Below are 12,524 nucleotides of genomic sequence, written 5' to 3' on the forward strand. Positions count from 1 at the left end.
CCCAGTCGCCGGACTCTTCGCTGGTAATAAAGCTGCGGACAAATTTGCGTGTAAATGGTCAACGCAAGCGCCGCGCTTGTAAAGTGAAGGATTTGTTAAGTAACACCGCACGAGCTAATAGAATGAAGCGTGTGTGCCGCGGCCGGCCAGTGATCGCATTACCTTGTTCGAGCAGATCAAAGTAGTGCGCGGTCTTGGTGCGCGGCAGGCGCGCGTGCTTGCAGTCCTGCAGCGGGCGCATGGCCCAGGCGCCGGCGCACAGCGCGGCCAGCGGCAGCGCGTACACGCCGGCCCCCCCCGCGCCGCCCGTGGTGGAGCCCCCCCCGCCGCCCCGCGCGCCCACGCGGAACAGCCCCGCGCGCTCCGAGCGCCGCGCCGACCGCACGCACCCCTCCCACCGCAGCACCACGCGCGTCGTGCCGCTCTCTGAGGGACACCACACATTTATCTGGACAATCTGAAGAGCAGATATTATTGGTGGCTCCTTATATTTATTGTCATGCTGAAATTGAAAAATATCTACTCAAACATAAACTTTTGAAGGGAAACTTCTTTATTCGCGTTGAGAGTAAATTATCAAGGTCACGTCATGGCAACAGGCAATACCGACACGTCATGGATTAAGGCGACGATTTTATTATGTTTGAATCTTGCCAAAGAAGTTCCACTTCTGACACGTGAGCTCGGCACACACCCTCTTTTTTTTGATGACTGACCTTCAAGTATATAAGTGTTGGAGGTGGTAGATAATAGCACTCTTCCATCTGCTAGCTGCTCCGCACATACGGGCGTGGCAGGCAGAGGTGCTGCGCGCCATAACCGCCCCTCCCACGGCGCGCGACGGGAGCCTCCTGAACCTGATGATATAATACCATGAAAAACAATACATCGCAATACAATACAATAAAATACAAAATCAGCCCTTTTTAGCAGACCATACGTCGATTGGTGCGAGAGCATCGGCTGATGATAGTAAACTATAACTCCGCGACGTCTAGTAGCAAACTCACCAGTAGACACAAGGCTGGTGGGCGCATCGCCTCTCAGTACTGCATCCAACTTTAGCGCCTGTCCCACGTGCAGGAAGCGCTCCGTGCGCGCTGCACCCGCGCCTCCCGCGCCCGCTCCGCCCGACCACACGTCGGATAGAGCGCGGCGGGATAGCATTGGCTGGTGATAGCAAAATATTGGACATGAGCCTATATTCCTCCTAAATGTATTTCTTCTTAACACAGTCTATGATGGTTTAGGCTATCTAGTTATGTACCATAGTAGCTAAGTATGAATTGCCCACATGCGAAATAATATAGATTTTTAGGCAGGAATTCAGCACGCTAATTTAGTACGACGTTGTCGATCTTTTTATACGACAGTTTTATCAGGATGCATTCGTTCAGTGCTTAGAGAAGTGGTGGTATGGAGAATATGAAGATAAATATTTTTTTTCTAATACACAAAAGTAAAACTTTATGGAACTGACGTATGATGGACGTATGTAATAAAAATATATCAGAACTTTTTCAAGAACATACAATTTTTATAAATTATAAACTGAAAAAAAGACAGAAAATTATTAAGTTATAGTTCCACAATATCCTTTTGAAGAAGGCTTAAGGATATGCAAAACATTATTATGTCGCATATTCACCTCCCACGCTAAAAATGTCAACAACAAAAAATCAAATAGCACGTGAGACTTCTCTATAAATAGCGAAAATGAATTGCATTCAACGGAACGTTTGAGAGTGGAACGATTCACTCGGAAGGTTCTAGTACATTTTACAAATGAAACTGCTAAGGACCTTATTATGTCTTACCACTTTATGGTCGGAGCAGTGCTCAGCGTATATATCCCGTATCAAAGTGTCGAGAGTCCTTTGCCTCTTTAGAGCAAATGTTGGCGTTTGAAACGCTGCCTTTTCACCATTCATTAGTTTTACCTGAAAGCAATTGTCAATACAATAAAGCACAGCAATTTGCTTCTGGGGAATAAAGCGGTCTCGAGGGACTAATTTCCAATAGATAAATTAACTGAACAACTTATACGTGTCCTTTTGATGTCCGTACTGAACGTGTGCAATTAAATAAATTTTATTATAATTTATTTAAGGACTATTACAAAAGAAACGAATGTAAATATAATGAAGCTTTAATATTTTTTATTATTCAATGCAAATCAATCATTTTAAAACCTTACACAACAGTTATTTATACTCCACCCAAAATAATCCAATAACCGACAGAGCACGAAAACAAAACGTCACGGAACAATATGATTGAATTAGTATTGCGATAATGCTCACTAAGAGGAATTCCCTGAAGAGCTGTGGGTCACTGAACACGGGCGGGCACGGGAGGGAGGGCCCGAATGGCGGGACCGTGTCGTCCGTGTACACGCTCAGGCGGTACCCTTCGCCCTCCACTTCTGATACTACTGCGAATACATCTGGAGTTTTTTGTAAGGAAACTAGCCCTATTATTATTGACTGTTTTACTAGTTGAGACGGCTAAACATATTCTACCCCATACCTGAAACACCGCATCTATAGAAGGCGAGATCGAGCTCAAGTGTCTTTAATAAGCACATAAAATCAAATAAGTTCTGTTTATTGTAAGCTTCATTACAATTAAATTGTGTCGAAAAATAATAAAAAATATGTCAGATTTTTCGAATACTAAGACTTGTTTTCTATACGTGGAAAATCAGATGTTTCTTTTGTTGGATTTGGATGTTAGTCAATTGGTACACACACTACGATTAATAAGTTCTATATAATTTAACAACTTAATATAATATTGTAAAAGGATACGAGTAAAATGGCTTTTAACACATTGCGGGTTGAAGGTGTTGTGCACTGCGTCCTCAGTGAACACAATGTTGACAATATCGTTCCCGATGTGACGCTTCCTCTCGAGCTGCGAACAATGTCAATTATCATGTCGCTCGTAATGCTTTTAATTAATGCTACGATATGCATAATTCAATCATACATTTATAGTACTGACAATTCATAATTGAATGAGCCCCCTGAAAATATACTGACCTAATTGTATATAGGTATTGTCTTATTGTTTAAATACTCAGAGGAAATAATATGGATTACATAAATGCAACCAATTCGTTTGTTTTATTTAAAAATGTAGTATTTTTATTGGCCAAAACATCAAAAAGAAAGAATTCATATCAGCGAAGCTTTTTGTAAAAATGCAAAAACGACAAAACATCAAAAAGAAAGAATTCATATCAGCGAAGCTTTTTGTAAAAATGCAAAAACGACATGACAATTTGAATAGTTTTAGAGATAAAAGGTTAAATTACAGACAGTGACAAATGGAAAGTCGTTTGTTAAACTCCGCGCAACGAATGTCTAACTACGAATTTGTTTATTTTTAACTTGATATTTAAAGCTGAACACGTATTTTGCTGTTTAAATTTGGAATAAGGTTGTAATTGTTCATCAATTTGTAATTTAAATCATTCTTAGAACTAGCTAAGATAACCTATTGATAAAAGGTGGCCTTTATAACTAATTATGAACATTATATTATGTGATTTAATTAGCTTGTTTATAACAACAATACCTACTCATAATAATAGCATTTGTTACTTTCCGTATACCTTTGAGGAAATTAATCAATGAACAGGTCTTGTGCGTGCGAATGCTTCAGAGAACCTGTATTAATTAGTTCAATGGAGGGTTCACCATTTGATGTGATAACCAATGATTCGAAGAAATAGATACGGGTCTCACATATTGTACACATGCCATGTGTATTTAATTCCTAAAACGTTTATTGAATCCATCTTAAATGTTTTATTACCATAATTATTATATTTAAAAACTACAAGAAGTTTCTATTTCAAAGTTTCAACAAGATTAGTTAAGATTGAAACACTCTAGCTTTTAAGAAGTTTATGTTTCAAAATAAGTTGAAAAGCTCAAAGTAAATTGTTCCGATTGAAGCTGTTTTTGTTTAAGAGGTGAAGCTGATACCATTAAATTTAATGCTGCCACTGCCACAAAATATTTGTTTGTTCGAGAATTTTCTGCTGATAATAAATCTAATGATAAAAGGCAGTAAGCCAGCTTATTTTCACAAACAAGAATTATCTTGAAAGCTTTCTTTATTTGAGTGCTCTAATAAACGTATAATGAGGATTCAAGATAGAATATAAACAGGAAAGGGAGGCATTTAATTGTTTGCGAGATACCAATACAAAAATAGAAATGTGGCAGATGCATAGCAATTTTACTGTTCGTTTTTGTCCTAGGGAATTAGGTAAACTTTTTATATGCCCTGCTAGACAAATGTTTTTTGTTAGACTCCATCGAAATAAAATTGGTTACCTCGCTTCATTGCGATGCGACCTTCAAAACTAAACATATTCATGACAACTAGCTCACTTGATAAGGATGGAATTTGATTTAACGAACGTCATATTTTTTTTTCAAAACTTTGTATCCAGTAACAGGTGCCCACAAACTCATAAAAGTAAAACAATTGTTTTCACCTACACGCCATAAAATACTAAATTGTATCAAAAATAACATAAAGATAAACTTCCCAAATACACTTTAAAGCAGCAGGCACATGGCTTGAAGTTCATAAATTGTATTTAAATATTCAACGGAAGCCACCACAACACGGTATCATAGTGATCCTTGAAACAGTACGTTAATAAACAATACAATAACCTAATGAATATTCATATTCACAGAGAGGTCATATAAATCAAACCTGTTAATGGTAAATACAATGTAATACTGACCTGTTGTTTGTTGTCTTTAGAGAACGGCAACATTGTTGATACATGGAACATAATTTCGTGGCCTTGGTGCATCGTGTAAATGGAATGGCTGCCAGTCATGTCACCTACGACCGTTAAAATGTAGAATGTTCTAGAATGTCTGTTATTTGAAATTTCGTATTCGTATACGAGATTAGTTTGAAATATTTTTAATTAAATTTCGCAGTTCAAGGTCTGGTTTGGGTATTTTAATAATTCTCATCAAAGATACAATTACATAGTAATTGATATTAAGCAAGTACCAATTTAAGTTTAAGCTAGAACTTAATAAAGACGATGTAACTAATATGAGTAGTTAATTATTAAGTTCTGCGTATAATAATAAGAATTTATTTTTGTTACATGAAAGCAAAACTGGTTAAATAACATAACTTTTTCAGCAAATAGAGAAAATTTGAAAAAAAAAAGAGCAGCTAAAACGAAAGCTCGAAAACAACAAAAAACCAGTAAAAGGAAGGCAACTGGAAAGTATAAGAAGTAGACAATAATTAATTAACGTTATCCGCATACTTGAAATTAAGAAATAAATTTCACACTATCATGACAATTGCGTTTAATTTGGCCGAATTTAGTTGGAAGCCCAATTCCCGTAAATTAGTTTAAACATTATTTAGTTTGCTGAGACAGGATATAGACTTACCTTTGACATCGAGACCTCCTCGAAAACGGTTCCATCCTCTTAATCGAATCTTGTCCCCCAAAAGTGAAATAAATCTATCCCATTTCTCGTTACCTTTTTCTGGAATAGAAATGCTATGTTGTCATTTACTATAATGGCACAAATGACCGGTCAAATGGAAATAGATCTGGTATACCCATATACCGTATATGTGGTATTTTTGTCTTTCATATGTGATATGAATATGATAAATAAAATATAATTCTAGTCACACATTAACCAAATGTTTGTTTAATTTGAAATGCATTTTGTATTAGTGATGCATATTACAGGTATTCAGTATTATGTAATACATATGTATCTCTCTGATTGTCATATCGTATTCTTGAAACGTAAAGTACTCGACTTGGGCGAAGTTATTTTTAGCGGGTCTTTACTTTGCTAAATAATATCATTACAAGTCTAAGAGAAATCACTTAAGTATGTAATGACTTACGAATATATTTGAATATTCTTATTTAGTTATATAAAATCCAGACATTCGAAAATAGTTCCAATACCTGAAACTAAGTTTGTAACAAAATCATTGTATCCAAAATCTAATACCAAAGTTGTATTAAACATAAATGGAGAATGAACTAGCGAAATAAGAAAATTGTTGACAAAAGTTAGTGACTATAATACCATTTGAAAGCATTTCGTCGTCAGTCCTCTGGCCTGGCTTCATTATCATAACGCCGATCTTGAAATTTACCGACCCTTCTTGTTCTTCGAGCAATAATACGTCTTTCTGAAGTTCGGGACACGTTATCTGAACAAAAAAAAAAATTCATTTTCTATATACTATTCGAAAAGAGTATATTATGGTTTTGATCGTAAAATTAGAACATTATGATCTAAACTTGGTGGTTGAAGTTAGTACTTAGACTTTTGTTAATCGACAAATAAACTAGAGCTCTACAAAGAAACTTCATTTTCTTTATATCGTACTACGTCTATATTATACATATATAGGGTCATTAAAAGCTTTTACTGTATAATTAAGGACAGAACATATTGAGCTTTTACTTAGAGGTCAAAGTATTATTTCAATAATGAATGTCAATATTGTTAAATAATTATATTGTTATTTTCTAATTGGTCTGAAAACTTCAGAAATATAACAAGATATAAGATAAGCATAAAAATAATATATAAAATAATTGTCAACCTCTCTAGGCATTTTATCAATCCTCTCGATGGCTGTGAATTGCGATAGGATCTGCTTGAGGGTGGGCCTCGTCGGCGCTTGACCTCCTCCGCCACTCCAAGCACTTGCTGGCAAGTAAATTTTATGCGCACCCTATTGTTGGGGAATATAAATTAGTGAAAAGGCTCGTTATAAGCGGCTTCGCGATCAGAAGTAAGGTTTGAGTGATTATATTCTTTCAAGATTGGATTTTTTGTCAGTTTAATTAACGAACGTAGACAGATTTTTCGCGTTGTTTGCGTTGCGTCTTTTAAACGCTTGAAGACATTGTATGTATTTTAGTTTAGGAAATTGAGGATACGACACACCCAACGAAAGGCAAAGACTGTAAACGTTAATAATTGCTCTTCCAACTTCTCATTTATAAGTATTGAAATTTTGTGTTTTCAAATGCTTCTGAGATACTTACGCATAAATAAAAAGTTGAGAATTAATTAAAAAAAAATTAGGTAGTTGAGAAGATAGTATCTAAATTTCTCTATCGGTTACCCAATAGCCAAAGTTATACATAAATGTATTTTGCATCAACTCGTTCCAATGATTCTCTTGACACAAACAACAGCCAAAAAAGTTCAGAAGACGCAATAATAGAAAAAGAAACTTAACCTATAATAATAAATCGATTCTTATGTAACCAAGAAATAGCCTTACCAAGCTAGTCTATTTTTCTTTTGTACCTATGTCATGTCTTAACAATAGAAAGTAACAAAGGCAGTATACTGCTTACCATTTTATTGAAGAGTATTGCTCGTAAAAGACCCGCCCCCTCCTGCACCACGCTTAAAAGATATGGCTCTCTGGCGCCATCTACTCCTATGTAGTTTTGGTGCACTGAAATTAATCACACATTGAACGATTGTGTACTATGCAAATTTTTTTCTATAAAATATCACTCTTATCAATAAAATTTTAAATGAGAAACGAAAATTTCAGAAGCAAAAATATTTTATGGTATAAAAAAACAATCTCTGTTTACGGAGGATCGAATCGAATTATGCTAATTTTTACTTCCCTTAAGTTACATTTTGTAATCGTCCTACTCATGAAACTTATTAAATGTAAATATTATTATGAAATATCAGGAATTCACCAAATTTTATAATGGATAAATAAATATACCAACGTTGATACAATGAATCTTTAAACTTTTCTTCAATGAGTGGGTGTTTAGGAGTATGCTATTTAAATAAAAAGTACATTATGGAGATATTTATAGTCAGAGAAGTTTTTGATCAAAATATTAAGTAGTTTTATGAGCATAAAGCTAACTTATACGACACCAATTTTTACAAGAAACTCAATAAAGTGATATTACTTTATTCATTCTAACGATCGATTTTATTATTTATTAAAAAGTACTTATGCCGTAAAGACACTTAGATTTTTTTGTTAGATCGATTTGGTACCATCAGTGTCAAAACTGAATTAGGTACCATGTTAGTACCAATTTAATAAATACATCGGATGCTTCTGCATCTTAATTAGAAAAACCTCAATTAAATGTTTGGAATCTAGGGATTTTGCATTTAAAATTTCAATAACATGTATTTGCAAATTTCCAGAAGTCGGTTCCGAATTAAACAAAATGGCGCGAAGGAATGGTAAAAATAGGTTTCTGTGGTTTATTGATAGAACTATTTATTGCCTTCAAGGAAGATAGATGTTTCCCATAATTCGTCGCAGCCCTATTTATAGTCACCGCGGATAATTTAGAAAGAACATTTTCTGTTGCTGAGGTTTAATTAATCTAGACGTGTGTAATAGTGGGATATTGTTAAATACCTATACTTTATTCATTTGTGAGCTTAATAAAGTCTTTTTTTATAATATGCAAGCCGAAGAACTCATTGAGCAATTTATTAATTAATTTTTATTACAAGCTTCAACCAATAGTCTTGATTCAATTGATTCGGTCAAGGTCAAAACGGTCGTCGCTATAAATAATCGTAGAAAAACTCAAATATAATTAATTATAATTTTATTGGCTTATTATTTAAGAGATGTCTGTAACAAGATATATTATAGCTAGATGTTGAAAGGCTAAATGAAGAATTTGGGTCGTAGATCTTTTTCCCCGTCGCCATTCTTCATTTAAATGATTTCATTTTGCAAAATATGCAAAAGGTATATTAATATTTACCTACTTTGAATTATACTATACAAAATTTAAATTGTTTAAACCCTTTGAATATGGTTTCCGGTAAAATTATAACATTGAAAACTACATATTTAAATTTGATATTCGTTAGTTGTGGTCGAAGCTATACAACTGGGCAATCGAAATTTCCAATTACAATCCTATTGAATGCTGCCAAAGATTTACTGAAAATCGCCTCAGTTGCGCGCCGGTTTGTCACGATTTAAACTCCAACTTGAAATAACAACTCTCAACTCCTCTTTGTGTTTATGCTTTGTTTTTGAGAGGAGAGCCTTGACTTTACACAGACTTACAGCGAAGTTTAAAATATAACTTGTAATGGATGCATTAAAACCTTGGAACGGAATTCTGTAGGTGACACCTGCGTCTTTCAGTGCATTTGAAATCTTAAAGGGAAAGGGTTGAGGTTGTGAAGTAGTTTTTATTATTTACATAGATAATATATGCTAAGAGAGACTTATAATTATTTTACTCTATGTCGAGTTTAGAACACTTTAAGATATTTAATCATTAAATAAACAGAAAAGTTCAACAAGAAAAAAAGAAATAGTAGTGTATAAAATTTATTATTTAAAGAAAGAACAAATTGAAGTGACTTTTGAGCATCTGTTGCTATATTTCACAACTACGCGGCATAAGTCGGATGAGTACTAAGCTCCGGAATAACAATGAAGTAAAAAAGGTTAAGTGGCTTGAAACGTAACGCTTTTCTGGAAAACACAATTTAAAGTTGAAATTGAAACGTTTTGAATATAATACTGCTGTAAGTTAACAAAAATACTATTATTACTCAGGTAAAAATTACGTATATAACTATTACATTAAAAATATGTGGAATAGTTTTTTTTTATATATTAATACTGAGCAGAACATTTATTAAAATGTTAACAATAGTCGCTGTTTTTAATACCCAAAGTAATTAAAATCTACTTGCCAGTGTATCAAAGGTTAATAAAGAGTTTTCCATACACTTTTCTATGCTACAATGGAAGAAAACTCAATCAAGACAATGCTCGACGCCAGAAGCTTCATTAAAACAGACTTTATCAAGAGCTCCGCTGCAATGTTACAAATTTTGTAGTTTATTGCTAACTAGCAATCCGCCTGCGGCTTCGCCCGCGTTTTCAAAAAAAAACCCGCATAGTTCCCGTTCCCGTGGGATTTCCGGGATAAAACCTAGCCTATGTCACTCAGAAATGATGTAGCTTTCCAACAGTGAAAGAATTTTTCAAATCTGCCAAGTAGTTTCGGAGCCTATTCAATTCATACAAACAAACAAACAAAAAATCAAACCTTTCCTCTTTATAATATTTGTATAGATTACATGGTAAGTATGCAAAATTAATAATATGTGAAATACTTTTTATTTCTTTGCAATGGAAACTTTTGTAAAAAAAGTATACCTAACATATATACAACAAAAAAAAAGTTTTGTTCAATTTACTATGAATATGAAAATAATCTATCTTAGACCTTAATTTAAGCTTTATTATAAAGGTGGGCACTGTTTAGGTAGATAGTAAATCCTCATTGTAATAAAGGTGGCATAGTCGAACTATGCAGTTTAGATTTTAAGAGGCCAATCAAAGCTAGGCGCGTAGAGTATCGTACATACAATGTAAAAAATTCCTAGGTATTTTATTACGATCAGTACATAATAGTAACCACATACTTATTTTACTTTTGTTATAAAATAAATAATAGAAACTTACTTTTGCCAAGAAAGTATTTGAAGTACCATCGCGTCTGGAATTCGGGATTTTCGAGTACCGGTGCGCTGGGCGGACCAAACAACTTGAAACAAAATATCTAATGTACAAGTTATATTGAACTCAGTATATAGAATACAATAAATTTCATCCTTTTGGGTCACTTATTTATCGTATATAATAGTTATCAAGTTATAATACATAATTAAAAAACAAAAATCCGACTGCGTGTCGCGTGAAAATTGGCGCCAAAAATTCGTCATTATTTTTTTTAATTTGAAATACCTAGCCAGTGCTTAAAAATAATCAACTTCAGGAATAGTCAGACCTTTTTTATATTATAATATTTTTCTACAAGAATGACTAATCTATTGCTGATAATATGAAAATAAAAATATAATTTAGGGCCGATTTTTCAATGCTTGGTAAAAACTTATCCGTCGAATAAAGTATTACACGATAATATTAAAATGTCACGTAAACTGTCAAATACGGGCAATAAGAATACGTTTTTAAAATGGTAGTTTTATACATTATTCGACGAATAAGTTTTATCCAAGCATTGAAAAATCGGCCCTTAATTGAATAATTGTTTTTAAAAACCTGAAAAGAAGGAATTTCCTGTATTAATATTTTTTACGTTACGTACTAATAAGTACGAAAAAAAATCATTAATTATGTAAAAAAATTGGATGCTTTTTACAAAATAAATAATATTGTATATATCAATAATTATTATTTATTAACTACCTCATCTTTTTCGCCCAGCGAATTCCCGTTCTCGAGACGGTAGCGGCGGATGATTGCGTCCACTGCGCCGCTAACTTCGCTTGTCGCTGACAACTAGAACAATCAATTTTTAAATATTATTGTAGGAAAAAAAACAAAGAGAATGACATTGAGATAATATTACTACGTATGGAGGAGACACCACGAACAAAATCTGTGCGCCATTTTTTTGCTCAAGTTTTAAAAATTATTATCTAGTTAGGTACTTACTTACCGATGAAAAGTTATGTTAGTCACTTTTCCGTATTATTTGTATTATTTGTGCAATATCGTAACACACACGAAGGCATATTTGATGCGTTTCACTTTAAAACAAATAAAAAATGAGCGTGCAGTTAAGCCATATGTCTTATGTTGAGCGGAATATAAGTAATGTAGGCGGTGTCGTCTCCATATGTATATCTCAATGGAGAATGATTGTTATTAAATTTTCATTATTATTTATTTATTTATTCGTAATCATACAGCATTACAGTAAATAACATTTCTCAGTATTATTATATTTATACAAAATTATGAGCCAATTAAGATTAGGTACAAAACAAATTTTAAACCCTTATGACCTTATTCCAGTATTTGATTGTAATTTCTGAATAAAATGTGTGTTAATTGCTATATTTCAGTTCTAAACTAGTTTTCTAGTAGTAGATGAACAATAATTATAATTATTGAAAGGAACTGTATGTGACCTGTGTAGGTACTCAAAATTATACAAACGATAAACCTACATGATGTTTATAATGTGTAAACACATATATAATTACAGATTAACAGTACAGTATAGTATAGGGATAGGGGACATTTTAAAACGATTATAAATATCAGGACACACCATAGGACACACTCATCGAATTTCATATCAGATATCATTTCCTGCACTGAAATTCAATTTGCCTACACAAATTGAAAAAAATATTTCCTCAGGGAGCCTTCAAAGCTATGTCTGACCCTGGTGACGCCTTTTGATATTTAATATTCCGTCAATTTATAGATTTATTTATTAGTCGTTTCTTATATTTTGATTATTTTTATACCGGATAAAGTTACTTCAGTTTTTTAAAACATGATTTAAAAAATAGTTTCCTAAATTTCTGTTATAACCCGATATCTAGAAATCCTAAAGTAAGCCGGAGTGTTTATTTTAATCAAGAATAATTTTTGTATTCTTTAAAATAGATTGAATTTACTGT

At 33.5% G+C, this 12,524-nt stretch overlaps 1 protein-coding gene across 1 annotated transcript in view; it reads right to left on the reverse strand.

The window, feature by feature from the left end:
• The window catches only part of LOC149489526 (GTPase-activating Rap/Ran-GAP domain-like protein 3), a 49,385-nt gene that overhangs the window by 7,811 nt on the left and 29,050 nt on the right, over window positions 1-12,524 (reverse strand). The window contains exons 3-15 of the mRNA XM_089714111.1: window positions 11,296-11,388; window positions 10,549-10,630; window positions 7,406-7,509; window positions 6,640-6,771; window positions 6,114-6,240; window positions 5,451-5,549; window positions 4,772-4,875; window positions 2,811-2,916; window positions 2,304-2,446; window positions 1,818-1,940; window positions 1,011-1,170; window positions 717-857; window positions 163-426 (exon numbers count right to left, since the gene is read on the reverse strand). Of these exons, the coding sequence (XP_089570237.1) occupies window positions 163-426; window positions 717-857; window positions 1,011-1,170; window positions 1,818-1,940; window positions 2,304-2,446; window positions 2,811-2,916; window positions 4,772-4,875; window positions 5,451-5,549; window positions 6,114-6,240; window positions 6,640-6,771; window positions 7,406-7,509; window positions 10,549-10,630; window positions 11,296-11,388 (1,678 nt within the window). The remainder of the gene's footprint in view (window positions 1-162; window positions 427-716; window positions 858-1,010; window positions 1,171-1,817; window positions 1,941-2,303; window positions 2,447-2,810; window positions 2,917-4,771; window positions 4,876-5,450; window positions 5,550-6,113; window positions 6,241-6,639; window positions 6,772-7,405; window positions 7,510-10,548; window positions 10,631-11,295; window positions 11,389-12,524) is intronic.

The sequence above is a fragment of the Colias philodice genome, chromosome 3 (assembly GCF_061535455.1).
Source record: "Colias philodice isolate Cphi_HAF_F1 chromosome 3, ilColPhil1 Martin Lab GWU primary, whole genome shotgun sequence".
NCBI lineage: Eukaryota > Metazoa > Arthropoda > Insecta > Lepidoptera > Pieridae > Colias > Colias philodice.